The 17,791-nt window shown below is 36.4% G+C and overlaps 5 protein-coding genes and 1 long non-coding RNA gene across 9 annotated transcripts; all 6 read left to right on the forward strand.

Annotated features, from left to right (window-relative positions):
• The first annotated feature begins 1,634 nt into the window (after positions 1-1,634).
• LOC125198383 lies at positions 1,635-2,707 on the forward strand. The gene is made up of 2 exons (XR_007172394.1): positions 1,635-2,193; positions 2,472-2,707. It is a non-coding gene; the product is annotated as an uncharacterized LOC125198383 (long non-coding RNA).
• Positions 2,708-4,119: 1,412 nt separating this feature from the next.
• On the forward strand, positions 4,120-4,686 carry LOC125198384 (EPIDERMAL PATTERNING FACTOR-like protein 5). The gene is made up of 2 exons (XM_048096738.1): positions 4,120-4,206; positions 4,338-4,686. Exons 1-2 carry the CDS (start codon positions 4,131-4,133, stop codon positions 4,586-4,588), a joined length of 327 nt encoding a protein of 108 aa, XP_047952695.1. The 5' UTR covers positions 4,120-4,130; the 3' UTR covers positions 4,589-4,686.
• A 420-nt stretch (positions 4,687-5,106) lies between these two features.
• LOC125198388 lies at positions 5,107-8,977 on the forward strand. Of its 4 annotated transcripts, XM_048096744.1 has the most exons (4): positions 5,107-5,443; positions 6,978-7,167; positions 7,483-7,539; positions 8,923-8,977. In XM_048096744.1, exons 2-4 carry the CDS (start codon positions 6,981-6,983, stop codon positions 8,949-8,951), a joined length of 273 nt encoding a protein of 90 aa, XP_047952701.1. In that variant the 5' UTR covers positions 5,107-5,443; positions 6,978-6,980; the 3' UTR covers positions 8,952-8,977. The 4 variants fall into 4 exon arrangements, 3 of the variants coding, with proteins under 3 accessions (XP_047952701.1, XP_047952700.1, XP_047952699.1); XR_007172395.1 differs by lacking the exon at positions 8,923-8,977 and having other exon boundaries at positions 5,109-5,443; positions 7,368-7,681; XM_048096743.1 differs by lacking the exon at positions 8,923-8,977 and having other exon boundaries at positions 5,119-5,443; positions 6,978-7,539.
• Positions 8,978-10,063: 1,086 nt separating this feature from the next.
• LOC125198387 lies at positions 10,064-11,918 on the forward strand. Its single transcript, XM_048096741.1, has 3 exons — positions 10,064-10,645; positions 11,001-11,173; positions 11,516-11,918. Exons 1-3 carry the CDS (start codon positions 10,172-10,174, stop codon positions 11,691-11,693), a joined length of 825 nt encoding a protein of 274 aa, XP_047952698.1. The 5' UTR covers positions 10,064-10,171; the 3' UTR covers positions 11,694-11,918.
• Positions 11,919-12,550: 632 nt separating this feature from the next.
• On the forward strand, positions 12,551-14,926 carry LOC125198386 (methyl-CpG-binding domain-containing protein 11-like). Its single transcript, XM_048096740.1, has 3 exons — positions 12,551-12,703; positions 12,798-12,882; positions 13,798-14,926. The coding sequence occupies exons 2-3, from the start codon at positions 12,811-12,813 to the stop codon at positions 14,695-14,697; spliced, it is 972 nt and encodes a 323-aa protein (XP_047952697.1). The 5' UTR covers positions 12,551-12,703; positions 12,798-12,810; the 3' UTR covers positions 14,698-14,926.
• Positions 14,927-15,300: 374 nt separating this feature from the next.
• On the forward strand, positions 15,301-17,370 carry LOC125198385 (glucan endo-1,3-beta-glucosidase 14). Its single transcript, XM_048096739.1, has 3 exons — positions 15,301-15,890; positions 16,073-17,100; positions 17,178-17,370. The coding sequence occupies exons 1-3, from the start codon at positions 15,833-15,835 to the stop codon at positions 17,223-17,225; spliced, it is 1,134 nt and encodes a 377-aa protein (XP_047952696.1). The 5' UTR covers positions 15,301-15,832; the 3' UTR covers positions 17,226-17,370.
• Positions 17,371-17,791: the final 421 nt, after the last annotated feature.

Raw genomic sequence — 17,791 nt, forward strand, 5'->3', positions numbered from 1 at the left:
ATCTTGGTCAGTACCAAAGATCAATATGTCATCCACATATAGGCAAATGATAACCCCTTTACCAGTAGCATCAAATTTGCTATATACACACTTGTCTGCTTGGTTTAATACAAAACCATTCGACAACACCACGTCATCAAATTTTTGATGCCATTGCTTGGGGGCTTGCTTTAGTCCATAAAGAGATTTTACCAACTTACAAACCTTATGTTCATTACCAGGCATGACAAAGCCTTCTGGTTGTTTGATATAAATCTCTTCATTTAATTCACCATTCAAGAAGGCAGTTTTAACATCCATTTGGTGAATTACAAGATTATGCATAGCAGCAAGTGCTAACAATAATCTAATTGTGGAAATCCTCGCAACAGGAGCATAAGTATCAAAGTAGTCAATGCCTTCCCTTTGTCTAAAGCCTTGGATAATCAATTTGGCTTTATATTTGTCTATGCTTCCATCCACCTTCATCTTCGTTTTGAAGATCCATTTGCTATTTAAAGCTTCACAACCGGGTGGTAAATCCGTTAATATCCAAGTACCATTTTGGATTATAGAATCCATCTCCTCTTGGATTGCCTCTTTCCAAAATGCAGAATCTCTTGAAGCCATAGCTTCTTTGTAGGTTCTTGGATCATCACCAATAGTAAAGCAATATTGATATTGAAAATTAATTTCATTTCTTGATCCTTCAAGTAAGTACAATTGGAAATCATTTCCAAAAGACTTAGCTTTTCTTGCTTTACTACTTCTCCTAGCATCAGGAGGTGTATCCATCACTTTTCCAGTTACATCATCAGAGTTACTAGACTTTGCAATCATGCCTCCAGGTTTAGGTATAGACGTGAATCTATCCTCATTGCCAAATTCAGCATCCCTTGACTCAATAATAGAGTGCATAGATACATAGTCATTGGGTTCTAAGACATAGAACCTATAACAAACAGAATTTTCTGAATACCCCAGAAACACACAATCTATACCTCTTTGACCTATGTTTTTCATTTTAGGGTCAGTTAGTCTTACCACTGCTCGACAACCCCAAACTCTAAGATAACTCAATTTTGGTGGTTTCTTATGCCAAAGTTCATAAGGGGTGATTTTGTTCCTTTTGTTAGGAACTCTATTCAACAAATAACAGGCTGTTAACATAGCCTCACCCCAAAATCCTTCACTTAGGCCAGAATAACACAACATTGAATTAATCATTTCTTTCAACGTTCTATTCTTTCTTTCAGCTACACCATTTTGTTGTGGTGTATATGGAGCAGTCGTTTGATGTACTATACCAGTCGATTCAAAATACGCTGGATCATAATACTCACCTCCCCTATCAGTGCGAAGAGTTTTAATCTTCACACCATGATAAAGCTCTACACTTTCTTTAAAGATTTTAAATTTATCAAGAGCTTCATCTTTGGAATGACAGAGATAGACATGGCAAAATCTAGTAGCATCATCAATAAAAGTAACTACATACTTTTTATTACCAAGAGATGGAGTCGAATGAAAATCACACAAATCACTATGTATAAGTTCTAATACCTTAGTTTCTTTATTGACATTCTTATTGAAAGGTTGTCTAGTTATCTATACTAATATAAAAGCCGAGTTTTTGGCATAGTTTTGAATATTTATTAATTTTGGGTATTATTGCAATTAATCTAAATTTAATTTTAGATGCAAATTTTAAAGCGACAGTTTCGCAGGTATTATAAATGTAATCCACGATAACAAAAAATTAATTTTTACCAATATGCGTTTAGGAATTTGACCAACTTAATTGTCCTTGAACGTTACAAATTTTTCAAACTTAAATTGAATCAACCGTGCATGTCTTTTTTGCAAATATTTGCATGGAGTAATTATTAAATCAATGTGATGCCGTTGCACAATTGAAATTAATATTAGTTAATGCTTATAATGCCTAATTATTGCCCCGCTTTGCTTCATATGTATATTTAAATATCGAGTCCTCATTTTCAACCTCCAATTTTATGGTCATTTTCTTTCTAAGTTTTCTCTTTTGTTCTTTTCTTATTTGTTTATGCTTTCTAATTAGGTTTATTCGTGTTTATGCCTTCTTTTAGAGTTTAGGGATTCTGCTTTGAATACAATTGATATGTCACTGGAAGAAAAAAGAGAGCAACAAAAGGATGGAGTTTTGCATGGCAGCAGTCTTTGTATTTTTTAAAGGTATTATTTTTTCTATTATCTAAAGTTTATTTTGTTATCCTTTGAATGTGCAAGGCTTAATGCAAATAAGCAAGCACTCCATGTCGACAATAATGAAAAATGAGCGTTTAACGGCAAGGTCTTGCAAGGTCAGTAGTTGGGATAACAACACAAATAGGATTTGTTCAATGTTCATCCATGATGTCGATATAATGCTCATATCTTATTGTGTTTCCGTTTCTTATCAATACTTTATATGTTTGAAAATCTTTTATAACCATCATTACTTGTGAATTCAGGCATAATCTTATTTAAGCGTGAAGTAGAAGATGGAGGCGCTACAAGCGTGAAGAAGAGGAAGCTATCATTTTTCTTTTAACCTGATTGACTCTTTTAAATAGAAATAGGTCAATTTGGTAGTTAACTTAATTCAGTTAGTGGGTTTCAATATAAATTAGCGCAATTTATTTAATTCAATCTATATTTGTATTACTGCATTCGGCTAAATTATTTAATGCTAAGAAATTAAGTAGAAGGTTTTAGTTCTTAGGATTTTGGGTTTCCATAATTTTCTATATAGATTTTGGTTTTGAGTTTTAGCATATGGAATTGGATTTCCATTTATAATATTTTGAAAAAAATAGGGAATTAGATGCAATAAAAGGTAATATTACTTTTAAATATTACTATATATTAAAATCACATAATTTACATAAATAAATAGAGTTAAATTATTTACTAAATATCTTTCAAGTTTCAATGTATTTCTGTGTGACGTATAAAGAGTACATGTTATATGGATATCTTATTTAAACGTACGAAATATATCAAAAAAAATGTTGGAGCAATATTGAAAAATTAAGAAAATAGGTATGCAAAATAAATATAGAATGACCTCTACTGATAAATTGAGTATATGAATTTATGAAATTTAAATTCTTAATTTTATGTAATTAATATACAAATTTTAATTTAATTTAATTAATTTTAGGTTTATTACTCATACACAATATTTGTGTGTTATATACTGAAGAATTTCTTAAATTTATTACTATTTTTTTGTATAAGAATAAATTATTATTGCATACATATTTATTTATATTAATTTCTTTATAGCATGTAGGTATTGCTTAATTTTTTTAAGATTTAGACAAATATATAAATTTATAATCCGTGCATAGCACGGGTGTTACACTAGTAAGATTTTCTTCTATTTTTATTATGGAAAAATTGGATATAATTTTAAATAAGAATTAAGAAAATGAACAGGTGCAGCTTTTTTCACGTTAGGAAGTTCAGTTCTCTCTGCATTTCTAACTGCAAAGCAAAATAAGAGGACTTAGAACTTAGGAAGCGTCTCCGACATTAATTAAAACTTGCAGACAGAAAAAAATGTGCATTCAAGTAAAAAAGAAGTAGACATACAGTGGTAAAATATTGAGTGAATTTTTTTACTTTATTAGTTTCTGATTTTAGAGTACTAGCAGAAGAGACTTCATTATTGTTAGTACTTAGTACAAGCTATCTACATCACGGTATGAACTGAAAACTCCCATTAATTTTCTAATTATTTATTTTAATTATATCTCAAATTGAGAACCTCTTATTAAAGAGCAAGTTAATTAATTATCAAGATGCCTTCTCTTTCAGTGTGCATGCTCGAAAAGCCGGCTTCCAATAGTATTTATTTTACCACATAGTACAACAGCTTCAACTGATTTATGATTCCAATTTATTAATTACTAGTTCTTGTTAAACAACTAACATATATATATGTACGGATAGAGGATAGAGTGAAGATTCTATACTGGAAATACTCCATCAGGTACAAAAAATGCTATGTGAGGCTATTTAAGTAAATTTATATAGACTTCCATGCACTCTATATATATTTATATTGTCATAAAACCTAGCTCAATTTATTTATCTGTTTCAGGCTCAGCTGTCAGCACACACTTATGGCAATATCAACAACTTACACCTTTGCTGCACTGCTATTATCTATCTTCTTCCTTTCTCTGCCACTCCAATCAGGTAACTCCTTTAACTCAAAATCTCTTCTATGATATAGTGAGATTATGCATCTCATGAGTGAATAGTGCAATGGTGATTACATATGTGAGGATTTTTTAGTGTGAATTTGTATATATATATATGATATTCAGGTGGGATAGGGATGGGGGCATCAATGGATGATGAGGTGAAGAAGGAGATAAAGATGGGGTTGGGATCAAAACCCCCTGCTTGCCTGAATAGATGCATGAGTTGCAGGCCATGTGTGGCAACCCTAGCAATACCATCCCAATCCCAAAAGAGGAGCCCCTTCATCTATGTCAAGTTCTCTCATGCTCAAGATGACACCTATTATCTTCTCTCTTGGAGATGCACCTGTGGGAACAAACTCTTTCAACCCTGATACTCAAATTCTATATTTATGTAATGTAATTCTTCATCAACTATATTTGTCTATATATGGTTTCTTCATACATGAACATCACCCATAAGGTTTCTTGATTTTATCTTGTTTATTTATATTCTTCTGCTTTCTTTCCCAATGATATGATCATTCATCCTTCACAGTTCACATTATAAGAGAAATCTAAGTGCATTATTACATTGTTTTTGGTTCATTAAATTCAGATAAGATGAATATGTGGTAGCTGTTAGGTAACACGGAATTCATTATTAGTTTGTTCATTTTAGAAAATTTTGTTTATGGTTCATTCATTTCGCGGGTGTCAAACATATTGTACAGAAAATAGTAATGAACTAAAAACAAATTAGTAGGAGTAATAAATTATGTGTTATCCAACAATAAACTTGTATGTTTTGATTCTGCATTTAAAATTAGTTGTGAATATATGTACAAATATAAATTACATACTCCATATCTCATCAACTTCTTCCGTAAATCTTTTAACAGAAAGATCTTTCTTTGAGGCCCAATTTGAGGCCCATTATCTTGGTAATACAAAATCTTAACCACCAAACACCACATTGAAAGAGACTGAGAAATCTGCTACAACCATGACGTCTTCCCCCTTTCCGATTACCGTTACCCTTAAGCACCACCGTCACCGTCGCCCTTCGCCGCCGAAACACTATGTCTCAGCTATCACACCAAACCATTTCATGAGTTTCCGCTCACCTTCCTCATTTTCAAATAATCTCCACCCTTCATTTCCCTTCTTCAAGCGCAATTATCGCTTCCACCGTTGCTGCGCCACTAATTCGCCATCCGAACCGCCGCCGGAGAATCAGATACCTCCAGGTAGTATCATCACAATTTAATATGATTTCGAAATTCGGTCTCTCTCACATACGCATGGCTGTATATAGAAAACACACAAATTGTCATTTTTTGAGAGGGTAGTCATTAATTGTATACTTATTTGGGGCTATTGTTAAAATTGAATGACAGTGTTGGTTTAATTTAGTAATCAGTAGTTAATTGGTTGATTTTTGTTAATGTTCTGTAAGATATTCTGATTTATGAAAGCAAATTTGAGCCTACTTTCTAGCATTTGGATTGACGAAATGAGGGCTGCGATAAGTTCTTTGGTTAACTGTTGAGAACTTGAGATGGAGGAAAAAACGCCCGAAAATCGTAGACTCCATTGTTTAGGTGGTAGAAATGATTGATAAATTCACCATGCTCTTCCAATACATATTCCCTGGATTAACTTCCACAAGTAATCCCACAAAATGGATATTTCTGTCGGTGCCTAACCTGTTATAGCCCAACATACGATGCCATCAGCGCCTTGAAACTTTTGTGGTCAGGATCATGTGATTTGTGGTTGAGTGTAGGATTTTGATGGTCGACTGTCGTAGGCCTGCTTAAGAAACATAAAACCGTCTCTCTTTAAAAGCATTCGTCGCCTTGTGTGTAATATGGTTACAGTAAGTCTTGATTTCCATATAGTGTTCGATTTTTCTGCCTAAGATGGGATCTTAGACATTCTATAAACTCTTGAGAGTAACTTTCTGTAGGCCAATTTTACACTGAAAAAATCATATTGCTTCTTTTGGAGCTAGTGTCGTGAAGGTATTTGCATGTTCCTCTTGTACAAAAGCAATTTCTCAGAATTTTCTTCAACATTCTACCTGATACTAATGATTTGAATCATGCTTGTAGGAGATCATATCATTCTCCGTCCTTTCAAACATTGAATGTATACAGTTTCACTTGACAATGTCTTGATTACCATGTTCCGTATTATCACGTGCTACAAACAAAATGTTCGGTTATCAAATTGTAGGCTCTTTTATGTTGATGGTGCCATTTCCTTAAAAAAAAATCTAATTCCTCAAGGGTATAACTTTTGATATGTTTATCAGGTGCATCACCGAAGGATACTCTGCAGATTTTCTTTGCTGTGCTATTCTGGATGTCCCTTTTCTTCTGGTCTTGCGCATGGGATCGAGGGAATAGTGGCAGATCAGACAAGGGCCCTCGATTTAGGAAATAACTCCATTAGGTTGTGTTGTGGATATACTTATACAAGTTAGCATAGAATGGGGATATTGAGTGGTAGGACTATGAGCAGTCAGATTTGAGGTTACAGTATAATGATATTATAGTATATTACGAAGCTGAGGTTAAAGATCCACCAAATTTATTGTTTTTACCTTTGCTTGAACGTGATCTTAAATACTCCATTTGTCTCTGGCATTGCCATTGTATGCATATTTCAGAAAATAACAGCAGCATAAATTGCCGTTATTCTGTCACCTTACCTTTATCCAAAAGGAACGAAATGGACATGATTTTTTCTCTTCTTTACTTTTTGATTTTCAACAAGGTAATGCTCTGGTTTGGAGATTCTTTATCCAAAGTAATGCCATGGATCAAGGAACATATTTTGGAATTTTGGATGGTGATCTTGATCTCAGGCACTAGCTCTGGCTTTAGACTTATTGGTGACAAATCTGGGGGTGATCAAGTTACCAAGAAACGAACAAGAGGGGGCCTCGTATTCAGCACTTTATCAGGTAAAATGCCTTATTTTTAGATGTACTTATTATACTGCAAGACTATAGTTATTTATGATTTACTTGTATCCTGTGAAGTTCTCACTTGGTAACAATCTTGACTGATTTTATTTGTCATGACCTCATTTTCATTGCCTATATAGTGTTCAGCTAATATCTCCTCTTTGATGTTGGACGGTTTTGTTGGTTTGGAATGATAGTGATGTCATTATTGGTGCACAACTTCATATCTCATGAATAATTTGCATCACTAGTAGCTGCATTTTGGAAGCCAGCAAAAATCTTCATCAATTTGTAATGATATGTTTATCTCAGTTCAATTCTCCACCAGAAATAGGAAAGAAACAGAATTCGGGAGGCCCGTCATCTCAGGTATAGCTGAAATATCATTGGTTTAGTCTTGTTTTCATTATTTTTGAATCTATTGAATAGTAGAAGTGAATATTTGATGCTCTGATTCGGTCCACAACTGGGATTCTATCTGGATAATAATACATGTCGAATATTTGATACATGGTATTTATGTGGATTCTATCTCATCAAATCATTGTTGAACATTTGAGACATCTGCTGGATATTTTGTATCAACCATAAACTATTTTTAAATATCAGTCTTATAATAAAACAGTTATTTTATGTCTGGGTCAGTTGTTTTCTAAGGTCCCGACCAGACCCCGTCCACGATCGATTTGATAAAAAATTCGAACCAACTTGAACATACTTTGGTAAAATCATTTTCTTCTTAAATCACTAGTTTTTAGAAATGCTGGCAGAGTTAAAAAAGAATTTAGGATTTTGGCATTTATGGCATGAGGTTCATTGAGTAAAACTTTTTTAATCACTTAGCAAGTGCACGAAAATGGTTAATTGATTTTCTATCCCCAGCATATATGAAATTGTTCATTTGCACGAATTTTATAGCAGTAATTAATGTGACAAGTATTACCAGAGTAAAAGACGAAAAATAGATGGTTTCTTGTAAAATTGAAATGTAGTAGTACTACTTATTTGATTAAATCAGGAAAAGAATTCCAGTTAATTTTTTGCTGTTTCTTTAGCCAGTTATCTAAATTGCAATAATTTAAATAAAATATAATTAGATCAGTTATGACATTATGAGTAAATTAATTTTGTTTTCTTGGGTGCTTCGTGAAAGGGAAGAATCTGGCCATAGTTTTGTACATCCTTGTAGTATATCTATCCTTACTATCAACTTATTAACAAATAAAGCATAGTAGTAGTATTTTAATTTATTTTTCTTGGCATTCGTGCATGATCGCATCTCTATATATTTTCAAGACTAATAAGGATCCATTTATAGCTATATATTGAGTTTTGTTAACTTCTTTTATCGTTATATAAATTTTATTTGGCGTAATGAGGATCTGGAATCTTTTTGAGCAAATAGGCAGAGGAGAAATTCACGAAACTGCAAAACTATGAAATGCTCTATTACCTTTTTATAAACATGATATTGATAATCATCAATAAGCATAAGGTTTGATGAGTCTAAAAAAACGGTGAATTTGTCCCATTCATTTTATCCCGTGCATTAAACAATATTATCTCGAATTAAATAACTACTGCAACCTGATTTGGATTGATTGAAGAATTTGGCATGCAACTTGATCTGTGACCAATTATTGTGATGTTTGAGTTATTTACAAACACAAGCATGTCCCCTTCCATTAAGAATAACATCCTATATGCGTGTGGATAATTTGTGGTTTCTTTTAATTACCATTGTTATTGTAGTCTTCTATTGCATTTGCAAATACCATTGATGTTGATGCGAAGGTCGTAAACCACCATTGATTATATAAGGTTATCATTATTACCCAACTTTTAATATTTTATTTGTTAACCACCAGCTTTACTGAGTACTTATAATGTATATTCGTTAGATATAAGACATTATCATATCATGAATTTAAAATTAATATATTACGATAAAGAATTTGTTCAACCAAACAACTAAACAAGGGCTACTACCTAGTTTATTCAACAGAAGTACGACCCACAAATCATTAACGAAAATCATTGGTGTTGCAGATGCTGCTTTTTAGCTTTCTTTGTTCTTAAATTATTTTATGCATGCCAAAACTTTGAACTAATACCGATAACTTTGCTGATCCACCAATTAAACCATGGATACATAACTTCATTTAATTTCCTATTCCATCCAATTTCAAGAGCATTGTTTTAAAGCGTACTCATTAATAACATAATTTATAGTTGAAGTGAGAAAACTGGAGTGTACAAGGGAGTAGTAAAGTTTTCCGCTGTCATTAAATCTGCGGTGAACTTAAACCGGCGGCGGCCACCGCCATTATCACCTTATTAACGAGAGTTTTAGAAGTCCACGTTGAAGATTCAACAACTATGATAAGTACTCAACCACAAAAGATACAATAATTTGCTAAGGATAAAAATGAATCGTTGAATTTAATTTTAACATATGAAAATAAACATGATTATGAATCAGACACAAATTGCTTTATCCAGTGAGACGATACATATGCAAAAATATTTCCCTTGATCCTTTTATCACATTCGAAATGTCCTACTATTACTATTTAGTACTTAGGTAATGACACAAAATTTTAGAATATCTTAGTATTTATTTAGTGAAAAGATATATTTTTATATATTAATGTGTAAGAATTTTTATAAAAAGAGTGTTACATTTTTTATGAAATAAATTTTTAAAAAGACGTGTGACATCTTAAGATAAAATTTATGGATTTATATTTCTTTTTAAAGATCTGTTTTTCGGATGGTCGATTAAATATCATTTTATCAATATTTAGAAGTAAATGTAAAATAAATCAAGATAGATATTTTTAATAATTCCGCCACAAAATTCCAATGTCTCTTTATATATAAATGATAAATCCCTCAGCTCCGTGTCTCCACCTCAACGCGGCCTCCAGAACCACCAAATAAACCACTACAGCTCTCAACTCACACTAACAAAATCAAATTCGCGCTACAAGGAATAGAAATGCTACTCCGAAGCTCATCGTCACCAATTCTGCAATCATGGCCACCAAATTCCGCATCAGACCCCGACGCCCTGCCTCAGCTGCTACGGACCAGATCCGTCTCCTTCACGGCCTCCTCCGCCTGCAGCTCGCCGACGCGGATCGCGTTCGACTCATGCATTAGAGAACCGCTGAAGCCGAAGAAGAGCTTCCGCCCGCCTGCGCCCGATCCGGTGAACATCCAGGATAGGAGCGATGTTGTGTCGTTTTTCCTGTCGAGCTCCGGCTTGGGCGAGGCGACAGCGGTAACGGAGGAGCATGCTATTCCATCTGAGAGGACTCTGCAGGAGGCAGGGGACGGCGGCGGCGGGAGAGGGCGGGACGACGGGCCGGGACCTGGCCGTGGGATTAGTGAGGCGTATTATGAGACGATGATCGATGCTAACCCTGGAAATCCTCTGTTTTTAGCTAATTATGCTAAATACTTGAAGGAGGTAACATTAAACTTCTTTGATTTTTCTATTTTTAATGAAATCAGGTTTCATTGATGCTGTGTGCTAGTTAGAAAGAAACTGATCTGAAATTTGTAATTTCTAGTGAATTTGGTTGTATTATTTCTGTATAATTGTGAATAGTTTTGATCAGTAATTAACACAAACTATATGATTAAGTTAATTAACACACATTTATAGTATTCCATTGTTCATGAAGATTCATTTTGATGCAGTGTTGATTTTGAGTTTGATGAAGGCTTCTTCTTCGGTATTGTGTCTAAATGATGTAGTTACCATTGTTGTTTTCGTTGATGAATAATGGAATTGATTTTGTAAGCAATAATTTGATTTGTAGGTTAAAGCAGATTTCACAAAAGCAGAAGAGTTCTACGAAAGAGCTATTTTGGCTAACCCTGCTGATGGAGATGTGTTATCACACTATGCTGATCTGTTATGGCAGACTCACGGAGATTCTGCTCGAGCCGAGGCTTATTTTGATCAAGCTGTCAAAACCGACCCCAACGACTGGTGAGAACCTGATTCTTTGTTTCATGATTACATGCTTTTCTTTGTCACCACTTCAGAATCTTTGGTTGTTTGAGTAACAAGGGAAGCTCTCCTTTGTTTTTTCTATGATGCACGGCAAACTCTGATCCCATGCTTCTTCAAATAACACGGAGTTAGTTAAAAGCTCCTCCAGTTCGCCTCCCGTGTAGTGTTACACAATTTAAAGTAAATCTAGTGAAAATGTGGATATAATTTGATGTATGCATGAATGAGGAGTCATTTTTCTTGAGTTTTGTTTATGTCAACATGATCAAAGACATGTGTTTATGTGCTTAAACTCAGCAAATGTCAATCTTGTGGCAGTTTTGTGCTGGCTTCGTATGCTCGTTTTTTGTGGGATGCTGACGACGATGAGGAAGAAGAAAATGACGTAGAGGCGGCCAAGGCCTCAAACAACCAATATGCAGCGGGAAGTCATAAGTCACCTTCTGAATTCATCACAACTGAATCTCATTGGCCTCCTCTTGCTGCAGCTTCTTGATCTAATGCAATCTCTCTCAATAAGAGTGTGTATACGTGAAGAGATTGCTATATAGATGAGCTTTGTGTAACAGTATCTTCTGTCGTATATAGTGAAAAATTATGCGAGAAATAATTGATTTAGCCAGCAATTACTTGAGAGTTTTGTGAGTCTTTGCTCTCTTGTGGCAGCGTGTTTATGATCGACACAAATAATTGTACTACCTATGTTTGTATTTTTCTTTTAGCGAAAGTGAAATGCCAAAATGGAGTTGTTAAAAACCAATAAATTGTAGAAAGTACAATCAAATTTAATTAGCGTTGTGTCATACTTTTACCACAATTAATAATTCTAATGAAGTCAATAGAGACATAAGTATGAATGAGGTGCATCCGAATCATGTAACCCAACTGAAGCCCGGCCCAAATATCGACCCCCACGTCACCAACCCACCAAAATAGCATTATCCGATTCCGTTGCATCTCACCGCTATATTCCCACCATTGAACAATCTCATCCGGACCTCAAACCCCATTATCCATTCCAATTTACTCACCATTTCAGGAACGTTATCGGGACTCACGACCTTTCTCTTCCCCACTCTCACCCACCGCGCGTGATCTAACTCACCCCTAATCCTACACTCCATAGTCCCCCGTCCCATACACTCCCCGTCATGTAGCGTGGCGCAGCAGCTGACAAACGAAAATTTAAGATAGGGAGTGATATACCAAAGTAAACCGGGATATCACCGTTAGATCGTCACAGCCCTTGTAGTGGGGCGGCACGTGTCCCAGCACACCCGCTCGAGAACTTTCTTACCAAACGAGGCAATCAGAAACTGTCTGCAACGGTCAGATCCACGACTCTCGCGGGTGCCACGTGTCCCACGTAAAATATCTCTTTGCTCCTTTTGAGGTGGTTTTAGCATTATCTCGAAATAAGGCGTCGTGGCGGTTAAGTTTTGGAGCACATTTTTGTTTAGTTTGAGAGAGAGAGAGAGAGAGAGAGTAGAGAGAAGCAGAGAAGAGGTAGCTGAAGCTTCTCACTGCGACCGGTTTTTTTAATCCACTTTGCTTGGTTTCACCTTTCCGCTCGTAACTTCACATGGTTTTGGCTTTGTAGGTGCACGAGAATTATGGCGGAGATTCAGCGCAGTGACGAAGTTGTGTCGGTGGAGCTCCCAGCTCCTGCTTCCTGGAAGAAATTGGTACTCTTAGTAGCTATTTTGCTTAATGTTGACTTTCGTAGAGCTCAATTTCTAAGATTTTTTGGCTGAATTTTGCTATACCTTTCCTTATTTAGTGTTTGCTTGCTTGTATTTTCTCCTGCGGTTGCTTTTACCCTGTGTTTCTGGTGCTAGGGTTTAATTTATACCAGTTCTTGTTAATTTGGGATATTTTTTCAACCATGTTGTAGCCAATAGTTGATATTCGTTTTACATGGTATTTTTTGGTAGTAGGATGGGCTTGCCTATGTAGTTTCCCATTTTGCATAAACAATTGTGATTTTTTGGTTTCTCTCTTTTAATTTTTGTTGATTTTTTTTTATATCTTAGGACTGTTTTGTTGATAGTTTTAGTTTGTAGTGATAATTTTCTGCAGTTATGGGCTAAAACAGTTGTCTTGGAACCGATGTTTAAACAGCGTTTTACACAACTAGAATTGCTTTCTTGCTGAAGGTCGAGGCATAGTTTGACTGCTTGCTATCTTGGCAAGTCTTTGTTTTTTCTTCAAATATTGCGATTCCAGTTTTGTTATTCATCCTGTTAGCTGTTTGTGAACATCAGACTGTGATTTGTCTGGTTTAGGGTATGTTGTAGATTTGTTGAGTTCTACATGAGTGACTTGAATTGAGCTTGTCAGGTTAGCCTAATTTTTTGAATCCTGGATAGTTGCCTTATGCTTGTTAAGTTCAACCTGACTCGCATTAGGCTCCTTATCAGCCAAGATGGTATGTTTTCATTTGAACAAAATCAGCTTGTTGAAAACCTGAATGGATGAGAATTTGGTGATTATTATGTATGGACATGACATTGGATTATGGAAGGGCATGAGATGAGTAGGAGATTGCTGCCCAGTTTTCTAGTTATATCACGTCCTGATATAGTGATATGTTTTTGCAGTACCTACCGAAAAGGGGTGGAACTCCCAGGAAAAATGAGATTGTATTTGTTGCACCTACTGGGGAGGAGATCAGCAGCCGCAAGCAATTGGAGCAGTACCTAAAATCCCATGAGGGGAATCCTGCAATATCAGAATTCGACTGGGGTACCGGTGAGACGCCAAGAAGATCTGCTAGGATCAGTGAGAAGGTGAAGTCAAGTCCTACATCTTTGGAGATTGAGCCACAAATGAAACGTCGCAAAAGATCATCGATAACTAAGAAAGAGAAAGAGGCAGAAGCTGGGAAAGAGGAAGCTGAGGGGACTGAAGTTGATGGAAAGCCAGATGCAGCAAAAGAAGCTGAGGGGATGGAAGTTGATGGAAAGCAAGATGCTGTCACTGAAGACAAGGCCGATGAAGATAAAGAAACCAAAGTCGGTAGCGAAGACAAACTGCAGGAGGAAACTGTTAAGGTGAGCGAACAGGATGCCATAGTTGATACTGATGTGCAGAGTGATGCCAAGGATGTTAAACCCGATATGAATGGGAAGGATGATGTGAAAGATAATGGCACTGGAGATGCTTCACATGAAGGTGAAAAAGCTGAACATGAGAAGTTGTCTGAGAATGTGCAGGAGCCTGTATCTGAGGCTGCTCCCCATGCATCTTCTGAGCTTGCCACCCCAGATAAGCCCATTGAAAATGAACAAGGTGCAACTAATGGAGCTGCAACGCAGGTGGCCAACAGGGGGCCACACGTATCTACTCAGGAAGTGAATGGGATCCAGGAAGACAGTATCAAAACGAGCGTGCAGGAACAGGAGCAGGAACAAGGTAATAATCTGAAGGCGGAGTCCATGGATAACAGCAAGGTGAACCAATCGCCACATCATCCGTCTCCAACTCCCATTAGTTGTTAAATGTTGTTAATGTAGAGCATCTAAGTGTCGGGTACCTTTTTTCTGATTTTGAAAATACACCAAACTTGGATGACTGTAATCTTAATGTAACTAGATGCTGTTAGAGATAGGAGTTGGTTATGCTTGACATTCGACATTTGTAGCTTTTGTGTATTCTGGTGTTGTGGATATCATGTTATATTATGCCATGCTGCCCCAGCCTGACTTTGCTGCGGCGGCTATTATGTTAGCTTTTGATTGTTGATCCTTTGCTTATAGGTGGCGGTTGCAACTGTAGTTAGGCCTGAGTGTTTCAACTGGAAAATCAAAAATTGATCTTTTACTTCTGTTTTTAATATTTTGTATGTTGTGTTTTTGTTTATGAAACTCATCAGTTGGATTTTATCTAATCCGTGTCTAAAACTATTAATTTTGCATGGGGTTAGTCTTTTACTTTAAAGCTAAAAGCTGATTTGTAGATCAAAACCGTAGCAAGATTTCGAAATACAATATTTGTTTTCTTGTTAAATTTATGTTTGTGTTATTTAAGATGGTTGCTGAAGTTTTTTCTTAATTATGAATGTATGTATAAAATTGCGATGTAAGAAAGCTAATTAAGAAAAACATGTCAACATAATGTTAGGTTCGTGCATGTAAGTTGGATGGTGCCTTTTGTTATAAATGCTTTTTGGAGAAATATATTGGAAGTATCAATACTTCAATTGTAGTAATATTTACTTACCATATTTAGAAAACTGGGAGTATCAAGAAAAATAGACGATGTTAGGTTCGTGCGTGTAAGTTAGATGATGTTTATGGTAAAATTGAAGAATTAAGGTATAAAGAAACGAGATACCTTCGTAAAGTTTATGGAGAAAGTCAATAGGAAAGTTGAAAAGTGTGAATCAAGATTGATGAATGAAAAGGCAATGAAAAGTTAGGAATCTTATTCCAAGGCAACCAAGTTCAATATTTGATCAGAAAACCACATCTTAGAATCAAGGTTTGGAATCTTTTATTTTGTAGTTTGGTATCATCCTGCAGACAAAGCATTCTAGGTTTACAACATTGAAATCTACCTTTGAAAATCAACAACATTCTAATAGTGGTCCTACTACAAATTGGATGCCCATCTCTCTTTCCTTTTCAATCCAAGATGGTTGCATATTTCCCACTTCTCTTCTTCATTTTGCTATCTAGTTTCCCATCACATGGTACTCTCTCTCTCTCTCATGATTAGTCAGTTCTAAACATGTTCTTTTCATAATAAAGTTATGACTTTGCTAAAAGAATTTATTGAATTCAAATATAAACTGTATCAGTAGATAACTCATCTATCTTGAAGTTATCTGACCTAAAATGATCTAACTGTCATCTATTATTTGTCTCTGTGTAGATGCATTCACGGGCACGTTCGGGGTGAACTACGGCCGGCTCGCGGACAACATCCCCAAACCGGAAAGCGTTGTGACGCTCCTCAAGGCGAACAAGATAAAAAACACCCGGATCTACGACGCGGACCCTAGCGTCCTAAAGGCCTTCTCAGGGTCGGGGATCGAGATCATCGTGGGCCTCGGGAACCAATTCCTCCGCGACATAAGCATCAACCAAGACCGAGCCGTCGACTGGGTCAAGACCAACGTGGAGCCCTTCCTCCCGGGCACCTCCATCACGGGGATCGCGGTGGGGAACGAGGTCCTCGGGGGCGGGGACCCCGAGCTCTGGGAGGTCCTGGTCCCCGCGGTCCGCAACGTGTACAACGCCCTGACCCAGCTCCGCCTCGCCGACAAGATCGAGGTGTCGAGCCCCCACTCCGCCGCCGTGTTCGCCACCACATTCCCCCCCTCAGCAGGGGCGTTCAAGGAGTCCCTCCTCCCCTACATGAGGCCTCTCCTCCGCTTCTTCTCCCACATCGGCAGCCCCTTCTACATCAACGCCTACCCTTTCCTGGCCTACATAAGCGACCCTTCCCACATCGACCTCAACTACGCCCTCTTCGAGAAGAACAAAGGCATCTACGACGCCAAGACGAAGCTGCATTACGACAACATGTTTGATGCGATGGTGGATGCGGCGTACGCGGCGCTGGAGAAGGTCGATTTTCACCGGATGGAGGTGATCGTGTCGGAGACGGGGTGGGCGTCCAAGGGGGACGACAACGAGGCCGGGGCGACGGTGAACAACGCCAAGACTTACAATGGGAATCTGAAGAAGAGGCTGATGAAGAAGAAGGGGACGCCTTATAGGCCCAAGAGGGCCGTGAAGGCGTACGTTTTCGCGCTTTTTAACGAGAATTCCAAGCCCGGGCCGACTTCGGAGAGGAACTTTGGCTTGTTTAAGGCGGATGGAAGCACTGCTTATGATATTGGGTTCACTGGCCTTGTTCCTAGCTCTGCTTCTTCTTCCTTTCTTGCCTCTATTAAGGTATGGAAAAATTTGTGTCTTTTTTAAGGATTTTTTTTTACTTTGCATTATGATTTCTGAGGGTTTGATTTTTGCAGACATGGATTTGGGTGCTTTGTGTTGTGGCTGGGGTTGTGATGAGCTGATTGATCGAGGCTTAAATTGGGTTGATTCATTGCTCATGTTCATAATGAGTTTTCAGTGGAACATGTATTTTCTTTCTATTTCATTTGGTATATGATACGGACATTATTCGAAAATCAATTAGTACTACTAGTTTGTGAATGATAACTACTACTCCTTCCGTCTTAAAATTCGCAAAATTGATAGAATAAGAGAAAGATAGAGAGAAAGGTAATTAAAGTTGTCAGTGCAGAATAGATCACACCCAAATACAAAATAGGAAAATGTTTTAGAGACATAATGTCTCCAAGCCATAATGCTTAAAATGGTAAGTATATATTATATCATATTTTTAATTAAATTTATATTTTGTATATGTACTTTATTACCCCTACATTAATTTGTTTACTAAATACACCTATTTAAGGATATAAATTTTGATTATGCATAGATGATGCATGCATTTAATAACATGTTGCAATCATCTAATTGTTTAAAACATGATTTGATAACTTTTTTTATATATGCCCATTTTAATGCATTTACTTAAAGATATTTCTTTAAAATTTTAAATATTAATTTTATTAGC

This window comes from Salvia hispanica, unplaced genomic scaffold (assembly GCF_023119035.1).
Source record: "Salvia hispanica cultivar TCC Black 2014 unplaced genomic scaffold, UniMelb_Shisp_WGS_1.0 HiC_scaffold_1408, whole genome shotgun sequence".
NCBI classification, from domain to species: domain Eukaryota; kingdom Viridiplantae; phylum Streptophyta; class Magnoliopsida; order Lamiales; family Lamiaceae; genus Salvia; species Salvia hispanica.

Bases quoted from the DNA above. Each gene is read 5' to 3' on its own strand.
- LOC125198387 (XM_048096741.1), top strand. From the start codon at position 10,172: ATGCTACTCCGAAGCTCATCGTCACCAATTCTGCAATCATGGCCACCA. The intron at 10,646-11,000 runs GTAACATTAAAC...TTTGATTTGTAG, and splicing joins ATGCTAAATACTTGAAGGAG to GTTAAAGCAGATTTCACAAA. The intron at 11,174-11,515 runs GTGAGAACCTGA...ATCTTGTGGCAG, and splicing joins AAAACCGACCCCAACGACTG to TTTTGTGCTGGCTTCGTATG.
- LOC125198384 (XM_048096738.1), top strand. From the start codon at position 4,131: ATGGCAATATCAACAACTTACACCTTTGCTGCACTGCTATTATCTATC. The intron at 4,207-4,337 runs GTAACTCCTTTA...TATGATATTCAG, and splicing joins TTCTCTGCCACTCCAATCAG to GTGGGATAGGGATGGGGGCA.
- LOC125198386 (XM_048096740.1), top strand. From the start codon at position 12,811: ATGGCGGAGATTCAGCGCAGTGACGAAGTTGTGTCGGTGGAGCTCCCA. The intron at 12,883-13,797 runs GTACTCTTAGTA...ATGTTTTTGCAG, and splicing joins CTGCTTCCTGGAAGAAATTG to TACCTACCGAAAAGGGGTGG.
- LOC125198388 (XM_048096742.1), top strand. From the start codon at position 5,200: ATGACGTCTTCCCCCTTTCCGATTACCGTTACCCTTAAGCACCACCGT. The intron at 5,444-6,513 runs GTAGTATCATCA...TATGTTTATCAG, and splicing joins GGAGAATCAGATACCTCCAG to GTGCATCACCGAAGGATACT.
- LOC125198385 (XM_048096739.1), top strand. From the start codon at position 15,833: ATGGTTGCATATTTCCCACTTCTCTTCTTCATTTTGCTATCTAGTTTC. The intron at 15,891-16,072 runs GTACTCTCTCTC...GTCTCTGTGTAG, and splicing joins ATCTAGTTTCCCATCACATG to ATGCATTCACGGGCACGTTC. The intron at 17,101-17,177 runs GTATGGAAAAAT...TGATTTTTGCAG, and splicing joins CCTTTCTTGCCTCTATTAAG to ACATGGATTTGGGTGCTTTG.